Source organism: Bufo gargarizans, chromosome 2, assembly GCF_014858855.1.
Source record: "Bufo gargarizans isolate SCDJY-AF-19 chromosome 2, ASM1485885v1, whole genome shotgun sequence".
Classification (NCBI taxonomy): domain Eukaryota; kingdom Metazoa; phylum Chordata; class Amphibia; order Anura; family Bufonidae; genus Bufo; species Bufo gargarizans.
The window spans coordinates 491,760,253-491,781,592 of NC_058081.1; the positions used below are offsets into that span (position 1 = coordinate 491,760,253).

The following is a 21,340-nucleotide window of genomic DNA, read 5'->3' on the forward strand; positions in this document are numbered from 1 at the left end:
TATCTGCAGGGCCCTGTTAGGGTGAGATTGGGTTCCTGGTTTAATAGGGGTGATCTAGTGACAGAGCCGCTTTAAAGGGGTTCCTCAGTAATTTCCATGGTACTAACCTGTGAAGGGTAAGATGTTTCACAGTACTTACCCTAGCTTGCTACCCGGGACCACCATCTTTGCTGTGCTTGCTGTGGGCTCTTCTGCCTGGGACCAGATGTGGCTGTTTCTTTTCCCGCATTGAAGACTATGCAGCTGTACAAGATAAGAAGTGGCCACAACAGATCGGGACCCCAGCAGAAGAGCCTGCAGGGTGTGCAAGCACAGTGGAGACGCCAGTAGCGGGGGAACAAGAGAGGTTAAGTACTATGTGAAACATCTTCCCTCTTTACTACTGGAAATGATCGGAGAACCTCTTTAAGTGACACTCTTTACTAGGTTAAAAATACAAAGACTCTAACTGAAAACTAGCACACATGGAGTGACTTCAAACATTCTATTCAGATAATCATCCACCCATTTTTTTTTTTTTATTACATCAAATTATCACATACATGTTGTTAATAAGTATGTGATTTGATTGAAAGTGTCTCCTTAAGAAGCAACACAAAAGGCAAATATCATTTTACATCCTGGTCAGTAACACTTAATGGATCCATAGGACCATAGGGCAAAGAAATATTAATCATCATTTTCAATAAAAGCCATTTTTGTAAATTCTAGTACAACTGAAAACCCTGTTTATTACAAGTTTAAGGGTTCACATTGTAGGGATTTGTGTTTTCCCAGAACAATACAAACAATACAACAGACAAAAGACAGCTGTTAGTAGAAAATGTTTGATAAAGTGCAAGAGTGTCTGCTGGACATATCAGCTATTTTTTCCACAGTGGTGCCTAGCTTCACAAAAATCCATTCCCTTCTACACGCAAGGCATGGTTACTTTGCATGGAAACAGGTCAAGAACAAATCTAGAACAATCAAGTATGGAAGTGGTTGTCTGGGCTACAGATATCGATGACCTATCTTCAGGACAGGTCACCAATATCAGATCAATGGGGGCCCAGCTCCCGGCACTCTCGCTCGATCAGCTGTCTGAAGTGGCCACAGCACTTGGACAAGCCCTGCATCCTCTTCACTTCTCCCTTGTAGTGGTGGTGCGGTGTATTTACAGCTTCCTCTCCCGTTCACTTGAATGGGACGAACACATGTGATTACACTACACTGTAGATATCATGCAGGTAAACACTGAAGTGGACAAAGCTGCCGCCCCTTTAAACAGCTGACCCCCATCGATCTCATACTGATGACCTGAGGATAGATCATCAATATCTGTTGCCCGGATAACTTAGTTAAATCAAGCAAAACACAGCATAAAAAGGTATAGCACAATCATTCTGCAGAAATATGGCCACTGATTTCTAGGCAATAAGAAAAAAAGGGGCCACCAGGGGCTCAGGCACCTTGCGCCACTTTAATATAATTAAAAAAAAATAAAACGGTTCAAAAAAAAAAAAAAAAAACTTTTTTTTTCCATTAAGCAAATTAAGCATTATTGATGATGTTGACCTAAAAAGAGATGTCACTATGTCTCCAGATGTCTTAAAGTCTTAAATCACATCTTCTTTATATCTATGTCAAGGTTTCCAGTAGTTACGATTGGCTGTGCAGTGAATCACAAGTGACAGCAGAAGAACCCAATAAGCACCAAAATCCCTTAATTTTACAATGGTTGGACGGCACTTCTACGAAAGGCTGTAGGACAATGATCAAATTCCTAGGACCTGTTCTGGAGGAACACAGACAGAATGTGCTTCAAGTGGAAAAGTCTTTCTTTTAATGAGGTCATGGAGAGAATCAGCATCTGGTATGTTGGATCCAAAGGTAACGCGGACAGGAGCCACCAACACCAGTTAGGACCATCTGGAGATGCCTGCAAAATAAACAAAGACAACATAAAAGGCACCTCGCAATAATTTCTAAAAAAATAAATATGTAACTGCCCTGTCACAGTGGAATATAAAAAGTGAATCTGCGCTAAAGTAATATACCAATTTAACCCATGAATCATTGGGGTCTCACCTAAATGGGTTGACATGAACCTATGGGACATGGACAGCCATCTACTCTTTAGCTGCAGAGAAAAAACGGTCTGGCTTGAAGTTCCATTGTCAAAATCAGCAAATTACTGGATGTGTCCAGACCCAAACCAGTAGTTTCAAAATGAATCAACTGAGACAACCCCTTTAATGCCCTACTGTATGTAGCATTCTCTTGCTGCCGATGTTTACAAGCAGCCAGACATTTTTGAATGTTCAGCCCAAAGCTGGATATTGCCCTTTGTTTACAGCATAGAAGAGAGATAGTAAATCGAAATGATTCAACCCATGTTAAACCCACATTACATCTGGCATTATTAATCAGATTTTTCATTAAAGGGCGTCTTTGATAAGGCACCTAAATAGGATACTAATAGGACACGGTCAGAAAATCTTGGTAGTAGATATACTAGATCAGACATGCCATCAAGATGCAATATAATGATAGAACCTAGGACATTAGTGGCAGCATATGGATTACAATTCAGCCTGTTGAGTGTACATTTTACTTTGACATGTCTATTCCCTAATTCTAGAATATTAAAAAAAACTAAATAAGAAAAAATAAAAAGATACTAAAACAGTCATTTATAATCCCCCGTTTGGGTGGAAGTGTCCCCTCGGAGTCTTTAAGTATGCTATTTTGGTTTTGAGAACATTTTCCAGTCATTTGCTTGCAAGCACCTGGCGGCTTTTTAATGGACAGCAGCATCAATCTCGCTTTCAGCAGCAGACAGTGTGGGCAAGGAGAAGGACTGCAGGGTGCGAGCAGGGGGAGCAACTCTACACGGTGCAACGAGTCTGCTAACATCTGACTTCAACCTCTTTCATACAGACCGTAATGATAACACACAGTATACACAATCACATTATTTGGCTTTTTCAAGGTTAACTCCACCCGAAATATAGAAGTCACCAAATACTTTATTATTTTACTGCTATCTCTTAAATATGTACACAGTGTCTTCTAGAGTACAATAAAGCATTCATGCCTAGTCTACATTGTCCCGAGGGGAGAGTTCCCAGACTCCCAGAAGAGTAGACCATTCTCCTGGATTACCACTAATTTATTGCTGGGTTAGTTCTTCCTCTTGCCTGCACAGTAGCATGTGTATACTTGTACATACACAGTGTGTGAGCATACGTGTGTTCCACAATCACACACCTGCTACCATGCAGGCAGCAGGAACATCATGGCCGATTCAAGTCATTTCCCCGAGAAGAGACACTAAACTTAGCCCTTCAAAGGGGTGCAATGGCTGTCACCGATATGTCAAGTAGCGATCATTAGGACAGACATTGAAAAATATTAAAGTTTACCTGCCTGAATGGCTGACAGAGTACAGAAAACCTAGCAGCCAGTTGAAATCATTCCCTGAGAACCCCTTTAAGGTCACCTAGAACCCTGCAGCCCCTTACCCAGGGATTTCAGCTGCAGTTTGTTTACGGTTAGTTTCACACTTGGGTTTAGAGATTCGTCAGGCTGTTTCGGAAGGAACAACTGGCCAGAGCTTTTTGGATCCGGCATTGCTGGTCGCTGCCTAAAACCAACTGAGAACTGACGGCAAACATGCAGAATCGGCCAGACTAAAACGGCTATTTATCCAGCCGATTCTCAGCATATCTGCAGTCCGATCTCAGCTGGCCCCCATTACAATCAATGGGGCCGGTGGGCATTCCCCCCCAAAAAAATTGGCTATAAATAATTGAATACTGTCATCATAAACGTCATTCCATATATGATGCTTGTAATTATAAGGATCTCATACACATCTGGTCAATGCTATATACAGCCACCATCCTCTCATATAAAGACATCTCTCATTGGGTGGATGACAATGTCCCATGCTGAATCAAGGCGACCCATGACAACACTTTTTAGGGCGGGATCGTATTAGCGTTATGGAATTCTGTTATATGGCCCTGTTATAACAGAATATAATGGAGTTTTAGGAAAGGACTGCAAAACGGAAACCTTTAAGAGGCATTCAGTTTTGCTCAGTCCTAATACATGTCTATGGCCACAAATAACGGTTCCGTTTTGTTCCGTTATACATGACGGAAAAAATAGTTCTGTCGGAATATATATATCAGGGTTTGCATGAAGCAGACCTATGTGTGCATGTAGCATAGATGTGTGTGTACTGTATATTATGATCACGGACAGGATAAAATAAATAATCTAGCAGAACAAGCAAGGCGAGAAACTACAGACAGTCTGTGGTCCAAAAACCATGGAACTGCAAAATACTGACACCTTCAGTGTGCAATCCACATTCTTCTCACTTCCATCAAAACGAATGACTACTCTTGTCTGCAAACACCTTGTGGACAAAATAGTACATGTTCTATAATTTACGGAACAGACATCAGTGTGTTTTTATTTGGTTTTGTTTGTTTTTTGGCCGACCCATAGAAAATTAATAATGGGTATGTGTGCAAAAACACAGTGCTGTGCACAAGGCCTTACTTGGATACATTTAATGAAGTGACCACATGCACCATTGCTGTTTCTTACAATGGTCAGCAGATGACACAATAAGATCAACAGGAGGTGACCGAAACTATTAACCCCCTCCATGCTACACCCCAAAGTTAGTAACCTTGTTGCCAGCACTCTGTTAATTAGTAGAATTATTTTTATTTTCCGTTGTCAAAATCTGTGGTGCGTCTTATAGTCCGAAAAATATGGTATATAATTCCCATTTATATGCAGCAGCTCTTTGAACAACAGAGGTAGGAGACAACGGTTCTCAGATAGAACGAATTAACAACTGCTGGCCTAAGGTTATCATAACTGATTCGCGTTATACCAATGGAACATGGAGGGTTGTGTGGTTACCAGATACTCCAGTGCCAGGTAGAAAAAAATGGGATCATATACAACAAAAAAAACAGCCAACACATTCTCCACCCAAGTATGACTGGCCATGGGGGTCTGCCAGCAATCATACACATGAGATTGCCACTCCATCCGACCAGAAATTATGTCTTTGAGCAGCTTTGGGGTGGCGAGAAAATAATAACTTTGCACTGCAATCTTAGAATCACACTGATGACAGCCGTAGCTTGGTTCCCGGCAATCACATTACCGCGTCTGCTCATTACCAGTGTAATTTAATAAGAACAGTCTATAGCAATATTGACATTATTCATAACAACTGTGTGTTTTCTGCGTGTGAGGCTCTCATTTTTGGAATAAATGAGGCTTGTATTTTTGGAGAGTGACAAGAAAAATTTGCAATCGACTTTTACGACTGGTACGGCAGGATGAGATTAATGCGCAGTGGCATTGCTGCGTGCGGCTTAACAATCATTGCTGTACCTGCAGAGAACATGTGAGACAGTAAAAAAAATGTGGAGCGAGAACAGTGTGTGTTTAACAAAGGCTGAGAAGAAACCCGGATGCCAGAACACAATGGGTGCGCGATGGGATGAGGCATCCCGTTAGATCTTACCATAGCAAATTACAATAGGTCATTTGTAACGAGTACAGATGAAAGGAGGTGTTGTGTTGTGGAAGTCATGGAGATAAAGTGGGGGCATAGACCAAACAAACAAATCCCTTGAAAAATCTCCCAAACAAAATATCATAAATGTTATATTTTATTTTCGCTATGGTCCTTTGGTTTACGTTCTCAAGCAGACAGGCAGAAGATGCGCCAAAGTTATCAGTTGCTTATGCTGTATGATACGTTTGATGCATCTTGCTAGACATGTTAACCTCTTTCCTACGCGACCCCTTGGCTGGTTTACGCCAATGTTCATGCCCCATTTTTATGCCTCTTCTCTAAGCCACACCCCTTTTCCAGACATGGTCTAGAGAGGCACAAAAAGTACAGTGTTTTTTCGCCCTCTAAGATGCACTTTTTTTCACCCCAAAATGGAGGGAAAATGTCAGCGCATCTTATAGGGCGAATACCAATGAGCGCTTCCATTATGGAAGCACTCATTAATGCTGGAGGACCAGGAAGCAAAGAATGCATTGCTCTCCGTGCACTCACTGCTTCCTGGTCTTCTCCTGCAGGGCTCAGTACGCTGTCTGTGACCTGCACACAGCGTGACAGCACAGCATGGCAGGAAAACAAAGAAGTCTGATCTGAGGTCTGTATGGGGATCTTATTCACATTGGGGGGTCTGATCTGAGGTCTGAATGGTGGTCTTTTTCCCACTATGGGTCTGATCTGAGTTCTGACTGGGGGTCTGATATGAGTTCTGACTGGGGGGTCTTATGAACATTAGGAGTATGAGCGAAGGTCTGAATGTGGTCTTATTAACATTGGGGGTCTGAGCTGAGGTATAAATGTGGTCTTATTAACATTGGGGGTTTGATTAGAGCTCTAAGCTGAGGTCCGATTAACACTGGGGGTTTGATTGGGTGCCTAAGATTAGGTATGATTAACATTAAGGGTCTTATCTTAGTTAATCTCCCCAAACGACCTTGTGTCCCATTACTGCAGCAGCCAATGGGTCCTTTTTGTCCATTGTGACAAGAGATCCAGTGGCCCCCCCCAGGAACTAAACACCAATGTGACGGTTATTGACAGAGACTGGTAACAGAGACACAAAGCAGACAACCTCTTTAAATTCCATTGAAAATCTAACCATACATATTTTCGGGACACTTAACAGTGCCCTCATTTAACCAGGCTGCAGAGCTGTCTGAAGTTTCTGGGTCCCTAAGGTGCTGGCAAGTACCGTACACAGGCTAGCACATCAAGCATGTGAGTGAGCTGAAACTGGAGAACAGATTATAGACAGCCATTTAATGCAGCTTATTGCCTGCTTATGGGATGCAAGCTACATGGGAGCAATTTTATTTCCCCATAGTTTCTCTATTCTAGTGTCCGCTCATTAGTATACTGTATATTACACAATTTCCTAATATGCTCTCTGGTCTGCCAAGAGGGTTCCTTTATACCTATTTTGATCATTTCAAAGGGGAAATCCAGTTGTATTAATCTTCTGATAGGCCATAGATAAGTGCAAGAAGATTACATTGTTGAAGTCTGAGATATCAGATCTTCACTAATTTTCTGAATGAAAGGGCTCTATGAAACATCTTGATCCCTTTGGCACTGCGCTGAGATGTTTGTCACAGTAAGTCTGACAAACAGTTATAACCAAACAGTCGTCAGTAGCACCGACTGTGGCAAACATCAGCACAACTGATTGCTATTGGGCAGAACAATGGTAAGCGTTGTTGCCTTGCAACGCTGGGTCCTGGATTCAAATCTGACCAATGTCAACAGCTGGATGAAGTTATCACGGGATTCCTGCTAAAAACATACGCATAGGTTAATTTGGGATTCAGTGATGTGAGTAATGACAATCTCTGTACAGCACTGCACTATTATACTTAATAAAATAATAATTGCTTGCCTACTAGAACACTATAGCATTTCATCTGCAGTCCACCACTGACCTGTATGTCGTCCTCTTTCGGAGGTGGGCTGGCATAACGTGTGAAGATTCGCCGTGGAAGGCTACCCATGTGGTGGGAGAAGCATTCCTCTAGCTGTTGATACACCATGTCATGTAATCTCTGTAATTCCTGCAATTCCTCGCCCTCCAGCTTCTTGTCCACCAGGTATTCTATTTCTGCTTTGTGATATCCATCCAACAGGCCCCTCTGAAGTACCCGGAAACGTCTTCTACCAACTGTCTCCACCAGTGACCGACCATCTGGCAAAAAGTCTAAGTGCTGGATCTCCAGCATACACCCGTAATCTGAAAAGCTGTACAGAGCAACAATTATAGATGTATGATCATTAGAAGGAAATTGTCACCAGGAAGGTCACTATTAAACCAAGCATAATGCCTTGTATCGCTAGCTTAGCTGATTGTAATGATACCTTTCACTTAGCGATCTATTGCTTTAATCATGGAGAAAAGGTATATTTAATCCATATGCAAATGAGCAGTTAAGTGCACTGAGGGCAGGTTCAAGCCACTCTGTGCACCCCTGCTCGTCTGGTCTGATCAATCAAGAGGGAGAGGGAAAGAGTAAGCAGGAGTGTTGTGCAGGTATACGGAACATCACCGGTGCAGCCAATCATTGTCCCGGCACTGTGAACAAAGCATCAGGTGAACCAGACCAGAGCTACAGAGAAGGGGTGAGTATAACACCTTATTTTTATTTTAAGCCATTTAAGGACTTGTTCGAGATATTTAATTACTTCAGGCAACCACGTTAAGAATTAAAAAGGACTTTCCAGGATTTTGTTTACTGGATAAGTGTACAGTATTTGATCGGTGGGGGTGCGACCACCGGGACCCCGTCGATCAGCTGTTTTGAGATGGCAGCGGAGCTCACAGCTCACCAATCATTTCAATGGGGCTGATCTGCTCCTAAACCATGTGACCGATGAACGTGTCGTCACTGGCCTACGAAAAGCAGAAAGTAGGCGGTTACGCTACTGCCAGCGCCACTGCCTTCTAAAACAGCTGATCAGTGGGGTTCCCAGGTGTCGGACCCCCACCGATCAGACTGAGGAAAGATCATCAGTATAAAAATGGCAGAAAAGGCCCTGTTCGGGCAGTGCATGCGCTGATGAATGATAACACATCCATCAGTGCTTGTTTGCACCGGCCCGATTACACAGGCCAATGCAAACTGAATGTGGAAGGAACGATTGCTGCTGCAGTCATTCCTCCCTCATTCAGTTCTATTCCTTATGGAAAGCCATTCCTGATTACACAAGGAGATATGCTGCCAATAATTGGACATCTTTCATCAAGATGCACATCCACCGACAAACTAGTCTGCTCGTTCATCTGCTGATTGGCCAGAAAATCGTAGGATAATAGGGCTCTTACACTGTGCACATTCATATCAATAGGTTGTCTGTGTAATGTAAGGTCTACTTTGCAACTGTTCTCTACTATGGTGAAGAGACTAACAGCCCCATAGTCTGCAACGGTTCTGAAAATGGCCACGTGACAACCGTTAAAAAAAATAATAAAAAAGCGTCCGTCACACAGCCATTTTTCATGGTTATGTGAATGTAGCCTAAGTTCCTGAACAAGGGACCTCCCCCCATTAACTCAAAATGCAGCATGTCATGGACCAACCATATCTCTATACAGAGAGGCCTGACTGATACTGGAAGAGGCATTGCTGCAGTGGAACATCAAATGTACTAAACTGCCCCCTAGTGGACAATAAAAGGAGTTGAAGAAAACAGAAAATAGGTGTAAAAACAAGTTTTCGTTCTGTACATTTGTAGTGTTTGTTGCTGTATTGATAGGAATTGTTTGAGACTTGAAGTAGTGTGTGACCAGTACCTCTTGCCGCTCTCATATAAACACATCCCAAAGCTCTTAGTCCCAGTTTCTAGGCAGCGACGCATCATGAGACGATAACGTGGTTCAAACACATGGAGAGGACAGGGCACTCCGGGGAAGGCCATCGTGCAGACGAAGATTGGCACATTGCTAACCAGGCTGGAAAAAGCATAATGAACAGTAAATATTATGTGGGGTTTGGCATGGCAGGCCGTTCTGAGAGCTTTGTACATAAAATAATCATTTCTTACATTTGCTAATGTTAGTCGTCACATGAAAAGGATTTGCTCTGCCACTGCAATATTTCACACCAATGGTCTAATGGGCAATGTTAACAACATTTTGAAACTCCCAATCTTTCCGCTATGATTTTACAGTGGATTTAGGACTCGCCAGGCTCCAGGTCTATAAAAGTTTTATAAGAAAAGGAATATCTAGAAAGATTTATACAAAAACAAAAAAAAGGCCCCACAAATGCAGCAATATTTTAATGACAGCCATTAAGTCTACTTTCACACTGGCGTTTTGGCTTTCCGTTTGAGAGATCCGTTCAGGGCTCTCACAAGTGGTCGAAATCAGATCAGTTTTGCCCTAATGCATTCTGAACGGAAAAGGATCTAATCAGTTTGCCTCCGTTCGGTCTCCATTCCGCTTTGGAGGCGGACACGAAAACGCTGCTTGCAGCGTTTTTGTGTCCGTCTGACCAAACTGAGCCAAACGGATCTGTTCTGACACACAACGTAAGTCAATGGGGACAGATCAGTTTTCTATGACACAATCTGGCACAATAGAAAATGGATCCTACCTCTATTGACTTTCAGTGGTGTTCAAGACGGATCCGTCTTGGCCAAGTTAAAGATAATACAAACTGATCCATTCTGAACGGATGCTGACGGTTGTATTATCTGAACGGATGCGTCTGTGCAGATCTATCCGCACCTAACACGAGTATGAAAGTAGCCTTAAAAGGGTTTTCCTCAGGTCATCAGTATCTGATCAGTGGGAATCGATGGGGGGGGGGGGGGGGGAATCAGCTGTTTGAAAAGGCAACAGCGTTTCTGTGAGTCGCCACAGCCTTCTCTCTGCTTTTCCTGGACCGAGTGACGACACGATCATGTGTCACGTGGCCTAGGCCTCATCTCTTTCCCTGTTCCATGCCCTGCCACCTCCCCGTTATGCATCTCGTTCTTCAGAAGTTTTTACTGGGGCTTTTTAAGCTCTCTAGTTCCTTGACCTCTTTACTTGGTTCCCTTTGGGAACCCTGTTCCTTATGTTCAGGATATTGTTTTCTCTGGTTCTAGGGTAGTTAATGATTCCATGCGATGTTCATTGAACCCTGTTGGTTAGGTTTCTATGTGTTTCACTTTCTGTGCCACCTGTTGTTGGAGGCACTGTGTATATTGCTTCTTTCTTTACTGAAAATGTAAAAAAGTGTCTTTTTTTTAATCTTAAAAAAACTTGCCATATTCTAAAACCCATAACTTTTTATTTTCTGTCAACTGATCTGTGTGTGGGCATTTTTGTGAGACAATTAGTTTTCACTGCTAACATTTTGGGATACATGTGACTTTTGAATCACATTTTATTCTATTTTTGTGAGGGGGGGTGAACCACAAAAAAATAATTTTGTTAGTTTTTTTACAGTGCTCACTGTGCAGGACAAATAATGCATTTGTTTTACAATACAGGTTGCTAGACACAACAATATCATATACAGGTGCATCTCAATAAATAAGAATATCATCGAAAAGGTAATTTCAGTAATTCAATTAAAAAAGAGAAACTCAAACATTATATAGATTCATTACACACCGAGTCATCTATTTCAAGCGTTTATTTCTTTTAATGTGGATGATTATGGCTTGCAGCTAATAAAAACCCAAATGTTGGTATCTCAGAAAATTAGAATATTGTGAAAAAGTACAATATTGTAGACTCATGGTGTCGCACTCTAATCAGCTAAGCAACATAAAACACCTTGAAATGGTCCCTTGGTCTGGTTTAGTGGGCTATACAATCATGGGAAGAATGCTGACTTGACAGTTGTCCAGAAGACAGTCATTGACTCCCTCCACAAGGAGGGTAACTCACAAAAGGTCATTGCTAATGAAGCTGGCTTTTCACAGAGTTCTGTATCCAAGCACATTAATGGAGAGTTGAGTGGAAGCAAAAAGGTCCAGGGTGAAGTTTCTACAGTCAGTTATGGTTTAGGGAACCATGTCATCTGCTGGAGTTGGTCCACTGTGTCCTATTAAGTCCAAAATCAGCACAGCCGTCTACCAGGAAATTTTAGAGCGCTTAATGATTCCCTCAGCTGAAATGCTTTAAGGAGCTGCTGATTTCATTTTCCAGCATGACTTGGCACCTGCCCACACTGCCAAAAGTACTTATACCTGGTTTTATTAACCATGGCATCACTGTGCTTGTGACATCATGAGTCTACAATAATGAACTTTTTCACAATATTCTAATTTTCTGAGATAATGACTTGATTTTCATTAGATGCAAGCCATAATCAACAGCATCAAAAGAAATAAGCACTTGAAATAGATCACCCTCTGTGTAATGAATCTATATAATATGAATTTCACTTTTTCAATTGAATTACTGAAAAAAAAAATGTACTTCAAATATTTTAATAACTAGTTCTTATCTTACTGATAAGTATGTGGCTTAAATAATTATTTATGACCTCTTATTAAATTAGGGATAAGGTTTATTAGATTAGGGGACAAAGTAAAAGTAAAAAGAAATGATTCACACAGCTAGAAAAACAGTTAACCCTTTGTGACAGAACGGCTCGTTATTTTTAATTTAAGACCAATTGGAAAAATGATTTTTAGCCCAAAATAAGTAATATGCAATCATAAAAAATTGACTCCAAAAGGTGTACAAAGTCTTTAATTTAAAGCTAACATATGGCTTAAACTTGTCAGGAGGTTCAAGCTGCCTGAACAACCAGCATGAAATCTTGACAGGCTCTCACCATACAAGCTGCTATATTTCAAAGAAGACAACAGCTGGGAATGTAGAAAAGGTCACAGTGGCAGCTGTCCACCAGCTTCTCCCGCATCATTGAGATACTTGTCAATCAAACTGAGTCAGGCAGATAAAAGCCAGCCAGAACCTACCACCATGACCCGTCTCCATTTTAACAGATGTTTTTTTATCCTACTGCAGCATTAGGATGTCATGTTGTCCATGGTTCGGGCAGCATGAATCTTCTGACAGGTTCCCTTTAAGAAGGTTTGTGTCCAGATAGAAAGAGGAATCCCCCACCCCCAGTACAAATCTTTTCACTAGATCAGGCATGCTCAACCTGCGGCCCTCCAACTGTTGTAAAACTACAACTCCCACAATGCACTGCTGTAGGCTGATAGCTGTAGGCTGTTCGGGTATGCTAGGAGTTGTAGTTTTGCAACAGCTGGAGGGCTGCAGGTTGAGCATGCCTGCACTAGATTATTCCAATGAGGTAATATTTTTTCGAGGTTAAAATTGTGGTAGTAAATTTGTCCTATTAGGTAGACCCCTGCCTGTGACATGTAACAGCTGATCGTCGTGAGGTGTTCATTTAAAAGGCACACCAAAACCATGCCCGTAATACAAATAAACATACAATGTTAAAGGGGTTGTGTCACTTCAGCATGTAGCATTTATCATTTAGAGAAAGTTAATACAAGCCACTACTAATGTATTGTGATTGTCCATACTGCCTCATTTGCTGACTGGATTCATTTTTTCATCACATTATACACTGCTCGTTTCCATGGTTATGACAAGAGATGAGCGAATCCACTCCGGATGAAACATCCGAAGTAGATTCGCATAATACTTTGTTCTAATGCTGTATGGAGCAGGAGCTCTGTACAGTATTAGAATGTATTAGCTCTGATGAGCCGAAGTTATTACTTTGCGAAGTCTCGCGAGACTTCGCGAAGTAATAACTTCGGCTCATCGGAGCCAATACATTCTAATACTGTACGGAGCTCCTGCTCCGTACAGTTTTATGCGAATCGACTTCATATGTTTCATCCGAAGTCGATTCGCTCATCTCTAGTTATGACCGCCCTGCAATCCAGCGGTGGAGGCCGTGCTTGCACACTATAAGAAAAATTGCCAGCTTCTCTGGTGGCCGAGACTTAGGCTAGTGCTTTTTCCTATAGTGTGCAACATGACCTCCACTGATGGATTGCAGGGTGGTCATAACCATGGAAACAAGCAGTGTATAATGTGATGTAAAAATTAACCCAGCCAGCAAAAGAAGCAATGTGGTCAATCACAATACATTAGTAAGTGCCTTGTATTAACTTTCTCTATATATTGTAAGGGATCGCTCTCTCAAACAGCGCGGCGATGACGGACTTCTCGTCAGACAATGGATTTAATGTCCAAACTGTGCTTTATTTTTGGGCACTTCAGCAAATACAGGTGATTTCTTCCCAGTTATAACTCACTGGGTGAGGTGAGGTTCCAGCACCACCAAAACATAAAAAAATTAAAATTAAAATTAACTCCTCCCCGTCAGGGGTCTAACTAACACAAACTTGTCTCTAGTTCACCTATTGAGCGCAGATCACACACTGGGCTATCAGGTTTCAATAGCCAGCAAGTCAACCAGCTTTCTAGGCATTCCAGGCATAACCCCCAGACTGACAGCCTGGGATGTGCTTTATTTCCCCCTAACGATCCCAGCTGAACTATACCTGGGGATCCCTCAGGCTAGGGGAAAACATGCCCTGGAAGGGGGGTGGACTGGGGAGATCTCACTACCAAACCTACCTTCCCAGTCCAAACAAAATCCAGCCCTTGAACTTTAACAATAGCTTCAGCAACTATCTTTCCGGATTTTACTTAACTCACCCAGTTGAGGAACCTGGCTTTGACATACACCACTTCCAGGACTTTACCGTACACTATCAGAATATTAAATGCTGAAGTGAGACTACCCCTTTAATGCAAAGTCAGTTGACTTAATACATAATGTACAGAACCATACAAACTTGACCGAATGCCATACAAAGCTTACATAAGCAGCACATGTCCAGCAGCAATGGCCCTAGGCACAAGCCTCAAGTGCCTAATGAAAAATCTATTCCTGGAGGTGGGATATTCAGTTTTTGCCTGGAGAATGACTTGAAATACACATTGGGCAATTGACTATTGACCTATTAGTGATTTACAATAAATTGAATTTAAAGGCAGCTACCAATCAGAATTCAATTAAAATAATAAAACGAGCACTGGAAGACAGAAGCACAGTCCTGATTGGTTGCAGTGGTTCACAAAAGCCATAAGACAGCCGTACTGTCTGTAGTTACAGATCTTGTGCCTCTGCCGAGCACATGACTAGACCAAATTGAAGACATCAGAGGGAAGTAAATTACATACAGGTAGAGGAATCTTCATTTTCAAACCCTGAAGTTAGCAGAAGGTCATGACAAGCACATTAATTATGGCAGAATTTCTAAGGGCGCATTTCTAATTCCACCTGCTGAGGCTGTATATCAGCAGAGTAATTACTGAGGGGCCCACAATTAGTGATCTCTGTTATCCCGTTAAGCGGATCTCGCTATAGTAATTATCTTTTCTGCAGTATGAATGTCTTCAACCCGTCCCATTCATTCTGGAAGATGGAAGGCGCAGATCAGCATCACAGAACTGTTACTTAAAGGAGACCCTGCACCAACTTGTGGCCCTCCAGATGCGGCAAAACTACCACTCCCAGCATAACAGTGACAGGCAGGGGTGCACCACCAATGAGGCCAGGTGAGGCGATTGCCTTAGGCAGCACCAGGTAGGGGCAAGAGGGGGTCAGCGGAAGGGCCATGGGCAATAAGCGCTTTCATTGCGGCAAAGGGGTTAGGTTAAGAAAGAGGCATTGGGGGGCTGGGGGGGGGGCCGTTTTAGTTTTTGCCTCAGGCAGCAGAAAGATTAGGTGCACCCATGGCCTCAGGTATAGTTCACACATAGTTGGGTTGTTTGCAATGCAGTTAAAAAACTATTCCACGTGAAACCCTATAATAGAGGCAAAAATAAATACAAATTTTAAAATCCATGCTAGCAGTCAGTGAATTAAACATGAGATTGAAAACCCATCTAGTCACCATCTGCTGCCTAAACAGAAACAGGTCAGCAACTTGCCAGTTATGCTGCGATCAGAATCATTTCAATGGCTCCACTACCACATGGTGATCCTTGGTCGTGTGATATATAAAATATATATTACACGATTGCGTAACTTTTTATTCGGTGATAACTTAGGCTACTTTCACACTAGCGTTCGGCTGTCCGCTCGTGAGCTCCGTTTGAAGGGGCTCACGAGCGGACCCGAACACTTCCGTCCAGCCCTGATGCAGTCTGAATGGATGCGGATCCGCTCAGACTGCATCAGTCTGGCGGCGTTCAGCCTCCGCTCCGCTCGCCTCCGCACGGACACGCGGACAGCTGAACGCTGCTTGCAGCGTTCGGGTGTCCGCCTGGCCGTGCGGATCCGTCCAGACTTACAATGTAAGTAAATGGGGACGGATCCGTTTGAAGATGCCACAATATGGCTCAATCTTCAAGCGGATCCGTCCCCCATTGACTTTACATTGAAAGTCTGGACGGATCCGTCCGAGGCTATTTTCACACTTAGCTTTTATATGCCAATATAATGCAGACGGATCTGTTCTGAACGGAGCCTCCGTCTGCATTATTATGATCGGATCCGTTCAGAACGGATCCGATCGAACGCTAGTGTGAAAGTAGCCTTACAAGTACCTGTCATACTCACATGGCTTTGTAACTAGATAGATAGATAAAAAAAAATGAGGCACCACTCCAGATTCACCAAGGTATCTCATATTTGGTTCACCACTGAATCTGAAGCACTGCCTTAATTTTTTGGAATATAGTTAGCGCTGCATTGGCCTTAAAGGGAACCTGTCACCAGTTTTATGGTGTCCTAACTAAGGGCAACATAAATAAGTGACTGATTCTCTTAGCAAAATGCTGGGTCACCTTCTTTAATTGACCCAGTCAATCTGCCAACATCTTGTATTGAAAAGCTCCAGCTGATAATGATGAGTCCTGAATATTCATGAGCTTCTGACTCTCCCCGCCCACCTGCTGCTGAATGACAGTTTGTTTCCATAGGAATCAGCAGCAGGTGGGCAGGGGAGTGGCTATAGCTCTGAATTAAAAAAACGCTGGACTCAAATCAGCTCATTAGCATGCGGCATGTGGCATCTTTGTGTGTATATTATGAGGTATATTATATGTATATAATTAGTTAGATTATAATCAAATATCCACATGACAGGTTCCCTTTAAGTCCTGGACCGACAGCATTCACAAACTTGGAGCTGTGCTGCTTTCATCAGGATAGAGAAATAGAGAAATAGATAGATAGATAAATAGATATACATATATATTCAGATAGGCCGGCTCACATTTATTTGCATGTGCCTTTACTTATTCTACTATTGATAAAAATACATAAACCATTTTAAATTCCATACAATTCGTAAAATTAGAAAAATAAAATAAAAATGGTAGCTTTATTTTGATGATCCCAGTCCTTTAAATGCGGAGCTCACACATACAAATTTTACTAATATAGTATAAAATGCGGTTGTTACCATCTTGGTTAAACCTTATAGTCAATTGGTGTCAGATTTGCTGTAATCTCATGATGTTCTCAATGGAACATCGCTCAGAAGCGCATTATTTTCAGGTTGTCTACCAGCGTTTTTGTTAAATTATTTTGGCACTAATGTGGCAGGTAGCGTCAAATGTGCCGCTAATAGGTGTTAAGGTGTTTATAAAACACTTGTGCGGTCCACTTGTTATACCAGGTTTTGATTATGCTGTTAGTCAATATAAGTGAAATATTGGATGCCACCACATGATTTCATTTTATACCACTAAGGAAGGACTGTCCGAAATGCGTCTGGTGGTGGTTGTGGTGTGTCGGTTTACAAGAAACTAGTGTGGATGGAAGCTTAGAAGCATAACTACTGTCACGGTTTTCAAACAAGTGCCGCCGTCCCGGAGATCTCTAAGCGCATGCGGCAGAGAACGTCCGACGACAGATCTTAGCCGGCGAATGTGCAAGCCTAGCGGGGAGCATTCCCATTCCAACAAGTCGAGAGTGAATGGACACGTGAGTAACACGGACACGTTGTTAAAAGGTGGATGAAAGTAAGTGTCACAATATTAAGAGCTGTATTGACGAACGGGAGCGCCACATGAACACAACAGGTGCCACATGAAGGCTGAATGCAGGAAGCACCATGTGAGTATATCGAGGGCTGCATAAATACAGAGACTAAATCAGATATTCTTTTGACATACGTAGCTTAATAAAATCACATGTGACCGCATCCAACCGACTCGCATACTAACTGTGGACCAACAATCTAATTTATTGGCTACAATAATAACCGGACTATACAAGTGTTTTTGTTAACACCTCGAATATCAACCTATTTATATGTGGTGGCATCCAATATTTCACTTATATTAACTGTTGACTAACAGTATACTCAAAACCTGGTATAACAACAAGTGGACCGCACAAGTGTTTTATAAACACCTTAACACCTATTAGCGGCACATTTGACGCTACCTGCCACATTAGTGCCAGAATTATTCAACAACAAAAACGCTGGTAGACAACATGAAAATAATACGCTTCTGAGCGACGTTCCATTGAGAACATCACGAGATTACAGCAAATCCGACACCAATTGACTATGAGGTTTAACCAAGATGGTAACAGCCGCATTTTTATTTTAGTAAAATTTTTACGAGTGAGCTCTGCATGTAAAGGACTGGGATCATCAAATTGAAGCTACAATTTTAATTAAATTTTTCTAATTTTATGAATTGTATGGAATATAAAATGGTTTATGTATTTTTAGCAATAGTAGAATAAGTAAAGGCACATGCAAATAAATGTGAGCCGGCCTATTTGTCTTTATATTTAATAATACGTTTTTACTGGAAGGTGGCCAGCAGGCCAGGCACCAGTTAGCTGGTGAGTGTCCTCCAATTTGCAATTTACAGATATTTAGATAGACTTTTCCATCCTGCAGAGACCGTTACAAAACGTATATGTTAATGTATACTTTTTTTTTTTTACAATGAAACTCTAGTGAACAGATGCCACTGTAAAGATGATAGACAGAGACATGATAGGGTAGACAGACTGATAGACATCCAAATAAAAAATGAGGCAGCACGCCAAAATAGGTGAAATGGTGGTGGATCTGCTCTATTTACCCCCCCAACGCACCTGTTTCAGCCCCACACAATAAGACCTATTGCCTATAGTCTTAGAGGGATTGTTCCCTTTGCGGCTACATCTTTTGTTTTAGTAGATAGAACTGACTTACTTGGACATCTCAGCAATTTCAGTAAGGTGAACCTGCTTCCGGTCAGCCATTTCCGAAGGAAAAGCGGTCATCATGACATCCTGCAGGACAGCAGTGATGGGATAAGATCCCACCCTCAGGTACTGCAAAGGAAGCAGTCATGAAATCATTAACAGTACAGTGCAGACTGGACACAAAGATGTTGAAGTGAAATGTCCATGCTACCTCTCGTAAGCATTGTTTGCATAGTGGGCAATATGGCTGGTGGTCCATGCAACGTTCCAAGCATTCCCTGCAGAAGGTGTGTCCACAAGGGGTGGTGACTGGCTCAAAGAACATCCTGCCATTTGTGAACATTAAGAAAGAGAAACACAAAATAAATACGTCATTGAGCAGATTTTTCACAAAAAAAAAAAAAAAAAAAGAAGATATTTATCATTTAAATAAATATGTAAAAGGCGTTGTCCAGACACCTATTTTTTTTTCAACCACTTAAGCTACTTTCACACTCGCGTTTGGTGCAGATCCGTCATGGATCTGCAAAAACTGATCCGTTACAAAATTACAACCACATGCATGCTAATGAACGGATCCGTTTGTATTATCTGTAACCTAGCCAAGACGGATCCGTCATGAACTCCACTGAAAATCAATGGGAGATCAGTTTTCTATTGTGCCAGAGATCTCGCAAACGGAAAGCCAAAACGCCAGTGTGAAAGTAGCCTTACTTTGCTCTAAAATAATAAAAGAGCAATAATCACCTTAAAGGGGTTCTCCGGGAATTAAGAAAATGAAAATACTTAAATATTACTTTATTATAAATATATTCTCAAATACCTTTCATTATTTATAATGGCTCTTTTTGTCTAGGGCACAATCATCAGGGGAAACAAACTGGCCGCCATCCTATTAGTAGTCACAAAACCTGTCCTAATCACACAGAAGGACAAGTTACTTGACAACACAGAGGTAAAGAGGTGCCTCATCCTCTTCCTCCTCTCCTTGTCAGGGATTATGATCATGAATACAGATGATAAGAACTTTAGCTAAATCTCTGGGTAATTTAGTTCATGAGAAGACATGAAATACAGAGATGATGGACAGGACAGACTGTGGTAATGGAGACTGCATACAAGAGCTGCTGCTCACCCTCCTCTCATGTCTCCTCATCATCTCCATTCCCACAGAGATTCACCTGTATTCAGGATCATGATTCCTGACAGGTACAGCCTAGTGGAGGATGAGGCTGCTCTATACCTCAGTGTTGTGAAGTAACTTGTCCTCCTGTGTGATTAGGACAGGTTTTGTGTGTACTGATAGGATGACGGCCATTTCATTTCTCCTAATGATTGCTCCCCTAGACAAAACAAGCCATTCTAAGTAATGAAAGGTATTTGTGAGTATATTTATTATAAAATAATATTTAAGTATTTTCATTTTTTTATATTCCTGGAGAACCCCTTTAAATTGGTTGTGTCACTTCAGCAAGTGGCAGTTATCATGTAGATGAAGTTAATACAAGACACTTACTAATGTATTATTATCTGTATTGCCTCCTTTGCTGGCTGGATTCATTTATCCGTCACATTATACACTGCTCAATCCCAGGGTTCCAACCATCCTGCAATCCAGCAGCAGTGGTCATACTTGCACAATATAGGAAAAAATGTAGGCCCCTTTTGGGGGCTGGGACCATGGGAGTTCACATAGGCCGGTGCTTTATTTCTATAGTGTGCAAGCAAGGCCGTCGCTGATGAATTGCAGGGTGGACATAACCATGGAAACAAGCAGTGTATAATGTGATGGAAAAATGAATCCAGCCAGCAAAAGAGGCAATAAGGACAATCACAATACATTAGTAAGTGCCTTGTATTAGCTTCCTCTATAAATGCTATTTGATGAAGTGAGACAACCCCTTTAAGCTTATTCCATGCCGACGTTCCTGGGTCCCCAGCCAGTCACTGTTCTTCCTGCTCCAGCGATTACTAGCTGCAGTTGTGGCCTATGACATTTCACCGTTACAGCCAGTGAATGGCTGTAGCAATCACAGATCCAATTTGACATTTGTAAGCATAGCAACTTCAAGCTCTTCTGTATGTCAAATATACGGTCCTGTGTAAAGTTTCTATATGGCCTCATGTACACGGCCATATCCATATTTTGATCCACGAAAAAACAGACCCGTAAAATACGGATTTCGTATGAAATTCCATATTTTTCTTACTCCTAACAATAGAAAAGTCTATTTCATCCTCAAATACATAGAGGAATAAGACCTTTGTAGAGATCTGTGCACTCGGATTCATAAAAAGAAAATATATGCATGTGTGGAAATAAATGAATGGTTCTGTGTGCTATCCATACAAAAAGTGCACGAGCCCTTAAAGGGCTTGTTCAGGATTTCGCTATTTGTGGCCTATCCTCAGGATATTATTGGCGAGGGTCCGACACTCCGCCTTCATGCCAGATGTTTCAGAGTAGCTCCGGTGCCAGAAGTTGGTCTATTGTGTAATAGACAGAGCTTGTAACTGCAGTGGCGCTCCCATTCACTTCATTGGGAACAGCGCTGCAGATAACCAGCAATGTCCACTACAGAATGGACAGAGCTGT

General features: G+C 41.9%; 1 protein-coding gene across 2 annotated transcripts in view; it reads right to left on the minus strand.

Annotated features, from left to right (window-relative positions):
* Positions 1-711: 711 nt before the first annotated feature.
* LOC122928393 (LON peptidase N-terminal domain and RING finger protein 1-like) overlaps positions 712-21,340 on the minus strand; it is a 67,894-nt gene continuing 47,265 nt past the window's right edge. For both annotated transcript variants that reach the window (XM_044281180.1, XM_044281179.1), the window contains exons 7-11: positions 18,956-19,070; positions 18,752-18,873; positions 9,375-9,533; positions 7,513-7,825; positions 712-1,921 (exon numbers count right to left, since the gene is read on the minus strand). In XM_044281180.1, the coding sequence (XP_044137115.1) occupies positions 1,766-1,921; positions 7,513-7,825; positions 9,375-9,533; positions 18,752-18,873; positions 18,956-19,070 (865 nt within the window). In that variant the 3' untranslated portion in view covers positions 712-1,765. The remainder of the gene's footprint in view (positions 1,922-7,512; positions 7,826-9,374; positions 9,534-18,751; positions 18,874-18,955; positions 19,071-21,340) is intronic.